The 5000-nt window shown below is 41.2% G+C and overlaps 1 protein-coding gene across 1 annotated transcript in view; it reads left to right on the forward strand.

Moving 5' to 3' along the window:
* Positions 1 to 5000, forward strand: part of LOC138016236 (uncharacterized) — a 150053-nt gene that overhangs the window by 132789 nt on the left and 12264 nt on the right. The window contains exons 127-129 of the mRNA XM_068863406.1: positions 2215 to 2325; positions 3480 to 3602; positions 4950 to 5000. The exon at positions 4950 to 5000 is cut by the window's right edge and continues 498 nt beyond it. Of these exons, the coding sequence (XP_068719507.1) occupies positions 2215 to 2325; positions 3480 to 3602; positions 4950 to 5000 (285 nt within the window). The remainder of the gene's footprint in view (positions 1 to 2214; positions 2326 to 3479; positions 3603 to 4949) is intronic.

Here is a 5000-nt window from a genome sequence, read left to right on the forward strand (position 1 = left end):
CCTGTTTAGCGCTACGGCAAATCATCAATCAAATTGAACTGACCAATCGATTCAATGAGATTTTATTCTCCAAAACCGTGTCATGATACACTGCCAAAAGTCTAGAAAACAAAGCTCATTTCAACAGAGCGTTTCTGCTAACAGAAAAACAACAGGTAATCAAGCCCTCTCTTGATTACCAAAAATGCCCTCGATTAAGACAAAATGCCCTCTGTCTCAGCCAATCAGCGCGCAGTAATTTTGCCCTTTATTGATAAACTTAGGATAGCCACAAGAGATCGAAAACATTCTCTTTGGACAAATACCTTCGACCGGACAGAGTTATCTTGCACGTGTAAGATCAATCTCGACCCTAGTGCTCTTCACTTGATAGAGGGAGAGAAGAGCTCTGGGGAACCCTTAGACAAAATGTCTTCTCATTTGTTTTCGTGAAGAACAATCAAAAGCGTCTATAATTGGTGGATTCATGTTAGCGCGTGGAGTGAGCAGGCGCCGTAAGGTTCAAATAACCAATTTTTGGTTATAAAACCCTACGGCACACGTTCTCCTTCATAGAGTTTCCCAGACCCTTGGGTCGATCCGAGGCTCTGCTGACGAGAATGGTATAAGATGGGTTTGAAGCTTGCGAATAATGACCTTCTGTTTGATCAAACAGTCTAATTTGTTTCTGCATTTTACAAAGACATGAAACTGTTCTAAAAGACACGCAAGTATTCTTGGCATTGTGTTCTTTCAATTAGTTACTAAGGAGCTACGACGACGGCTACGAGGACGTTATCTAAATATATGATTTCCCGTTAGTGTAATAATTTTGCGATTGTTCCAAGTCATTTGGCGTGGAAAGTGTGCATCAACATTCCCGGGAAGAACAATTGGTACGAACGGTGTGGATGCTTTGGGGAGAAAATAGAAAATTCATTGTCAGGTGCTCGCGTTTGCCAAATTACCTCAAATTCGATCAGTTTACGTTGTTGTCAGGACGAGAAGAAATGTGTCAAAAGCTGAAACGCATGTGTGGAGCGTGCAGAGCTCTTGCTTTTTCGCGTTGACCCTGTGACATTTTGGCGTTCTCTTAGACGTCCTCGTTGTCATCGTCCTTGCTAAAGCTCACCAATGTTATAAGTGGACGCGGGAATGCTTCACTTTGTCTCCATCGAAGCGTTCATTTAAGTGGCTCAGAGTGTACATACCCTTCATCGCACAGGTTACATTAAAACTCACATAGTTTATTAAACATTGCTGGTTTACAATAGCAAACTTTATTTCAAGCAAATTAAGGTCTTCGTTCAACTTTCAGCCGATGAACATATATTTATTGAATTCTCGGATTACGCCTCAATCTACAAGATAAAGTCTTGAGCGACAGGGAATATGTCACTGGGCCGATACTTGAGATTGTATGAACTGTTTGATACCGAGAAATTATTTTTTTTTATTAGCCGCCCAATTTTTTACTCATTTTACAGTCTTGATAATGGCGTCATGAATGTACCGAAACGTCGGCTTTAGGTCAAACACTGTTTTTTGTTTTGTTGTGTTGTGTTTTGTTTTTTGTTTAAGATCCTACGTTCGCAGATCGTTTTGATGAATGAAAGGGAAAAAAATGCAAGGAAAGCAGGCTCCACTATACAAAAGATCATTTTGGTATCCGATCACGACTGCCATTTTTTTACTTGACTTGGAACACCAACACCAACGCCTCCCACCAATGTGGCCCGGGTTCGATTTCCGGTCCCGGTGTCATATGTGGGTTGAGTTTGTTGTTGGTTCTCTCCTTGCTCCGAAAGGTTTTTTTCTGGGTACTCCGGTTTTCCCTTCTCCTCAAAAACCAACACTACCAAATCCCAATTCGATCCGGAATGCACGGACACATGTTGAACGAGCTTCTGAGCGCTCTTAAGGTGTTCCGTGGGTAAACCAAGACCGTTTTCATTTTCCGTTTTCATTTTTCATTTTCCATTTCTATTTCCATTTCCATTTCCATTTCCATTTCCATTTCCATTTCCATTTCCATTTCCATTTCCATTTCCATTTCCATTTCCATTTCCATTTCTATTTCCATTTTCCATTCCATTTCCATTTCCATTTCCATTCCACTACTTTGTTATGCGTGACTACACTACCATCCCTAATCCCCAGAGGGTCTTGTGGTCCACATTTGCAATATTGTAAGTTCTTTGTTGTTTGATGGCGATTGCTCTCACTTACATACAGGTACCGATGCTTGTTTGAAATGTGATCCGAACTCCGTGTGTCTAAGCGACGAAGCGGGTTACTCGTGCCTCTGCAAACTCGGTTATGCGGGCAACGGTCAACTTTGCAAGGGTGAGGTTTACGCGTGCAACCTGGTTAAGTATTTTACGAAAGTAAAGTGTCAATTAAGGATCAGGCTGCATTGTTTCACTTGTATTACTTACTGTACCTATACCTCTCTGTTCCAATCACGAGAGCTGTTGTAATGCTTGCGTTCTGACCCCGCTTTCAGTCGTACGCGCGTTGTTGCTGCAGTGACATTTTTAGGACTCTACAGAGTACCAATTGGCATAATATTGTCCCTCTTTCGTCCAGTCAGAATCGAGTAACACCATTGAGTGTATTGTAAATGAATTAGAGCGGTTTTCAGTCGAGTGTCGAAAGTAACTAGCGAATGGCTTTGGTTTTGCATTACTTCACTCAGTGATTGGTTCACAACCAAAGTTCTCGCGTCACTCTTTCAACCAATCAAAAGTGAATCGTGGCTCGCGCGTGCACATTTTCGCGCGCTTTGTGTGGGCTACGTGTAATTACTTCGAGTTTTGATTGGTTTACTGGATTGTCTCCGTCCTCTTTCATTGGCAAAAGTAATTACTTTGGTTTTGGTTTTACGACACTCGATTGAAAGTCGCTCTAACAACACTAACAAATAAAGAAAAACATTTTAAAGAAAGATATCGACTAGGACAAAGATAATACAATTCAAAAACAAATTAGGCTTGGACTGACGTACTGTCATGCGTATACAGGATGACGTGAAAAACTTTCTAAGTACCAGAACTTTTTCCTAAGGGCTTCTTTCTCTATCGGTTTTTTCAAGTCATAGGCAACAGATATAAATAGCAAACACCAAGTACATACCTCCATTGATTTCACAAAGAAAAAAAACTGCACGATCCACGAAGATCGATCTTCAACCGATTAGGCAGAAAAATAACCCTGCAAGCCGTTGACAATAAGCCCTTTCTTTGATAGAAAGCGCCGACTTTAACAGTACACTTTGTTTAGAACAATTTATTTGTGAAGAGATTGCGGACCATTAAGCATTCAGTTGTTTGTTTTTCTCGATTTACTTTGAGTTTTGAATTTGGCTTGCTTTCACCTATAAAATTAAAACAAGCTCTAGATACTCTCAGGTGCTCATCGAGCAACTCTTGCTCGTCTCTCGTACTCCCCAAACTTCCTACCTGCGCCAATAAAATGATATCGCTTTGTCTATTTATCAGACATCGACGAGTGTTCACTGGATCTCAGTCTTTGCGATGAAAACGCTAATTGCACCAATATTGACGGATCTTACAGCTGCGCTTGTAAACCTGGATTCACTGGTAACGGGACGACTTGTAAAGGTATGTATGAAAAACTAACCCTGCTTGCCTTTACTGTCCTCCTCGTGACAATCACATAACGGCCCCAATCCAAATATTTCCACTCTTTCCTGGTAACTGATGCCTCCGCATTTCTTTCTTTGATCTCCAGCCCGCGCCTTGTCAATCATTCATCATGTGTGCTTTTCCACGTGTTATTTGGCCTTTCTCTTCTTTTCCCTCTGAAGACCGGCTCATAGCTACATTTTATTGGTCATAATTCTGATCCGCCATGGGGTCAGTATCTTGTCGTGGTAGGCTGCAATTGGAAATAACGTGTGTATTAAACAAATAAAGAAGCCTTCCCTGTGATCTGTTCTATTGGAAAGCACTCAGGCAGCGGATAGAGCACTAAAGAAGTGTAGGAGAAACACGAGACGTGGTCAGTCGTACGTCTGTACTCTCATAAAACATGCTAAAACAGACCAATTGTTAGAATGGTTCAAAACATTCAAATTATTTGTTAGACACGACCGAAGCTGTCAAACTGTCAAGCAATCAAAGTTGAGAAACCATCAAAATCAGGTAGCTATTAGTCGAGTGCAAGTGGCTTTTCAATCCAAACTCGGGATCGGAAAGCACATTGTTCAGCAAAATCGGGCTGAATTTTCTCTTAACGTTGTTGACATGACAATTGGAAAACAAGCTGCTTAATGCGTGTGGCTTGTCTGGCTGGTAAACAAACTGCTGCTGCGTTTATTGAGTGTGCTGTATGAATGAGCCACAACTGAATTATGAGGAAAAAGATCCTAGAAAAGATCACAGACAAAGCTTCTTCACTGATTTGTTTCAGAATAAAGAATTTTTAATTTCATCGCGTGTTGGGCAAAAATGTTCAAAAAACTTTTCAAACCCTACGAGTGAGGTCAGCTGTGCATCTGTACTCTCATAAAGCACGTGGTTTCCATTCAGAGCCCGCGTTATATAGAAACTTTATTGTAAAGAAAGATAGTATTATGTGCTGAATGGCTGTTAGCATGTTAGACGGAGACAGCCAATGTACACGATATGTTAAATGCCGACCAACGAGCCAAACCCATATTTTACGTTGACTGGTGCATGTAATGCACCAGTCGTTCTTTCGCTTTAATGACTTGATAAAATCCTATCGATCGATCGATCGAACAAGTCAAAATTGAAATGTATCCAAAATTACTGCGCAACGTGGAAATGAAAACCGTTGACCATGGAATGACTGCCGTGGTTTCTCGCACTTACCCGGGGACCGCATGCCCGAGGGGTGCTTCGGGGTTTCAAAGACTTGTGCATGCATAAGAATGCTCAAAATGTTGCTAATGCTTCATGCGTTGTTCTTTTTATCTTAATTAGCGATAGTTTTGACTCCTGAGATTGACCTTGGAGTAATTATTGGAGCATTCT

This window comes from Montipora capricornis, chromosome 1 (genome assembly GCF_036669925.1).
Source record: "Montipora capricornis isolate CH-2021 chromosome 1, ASM3666992v2, whole genome shotgun sequence".
NCBI lineage: Eukaryota > Metazoa > Cnidaria > Anthozoa > Scleractinia > Acroporidae > Montipora > Montipora capricornis.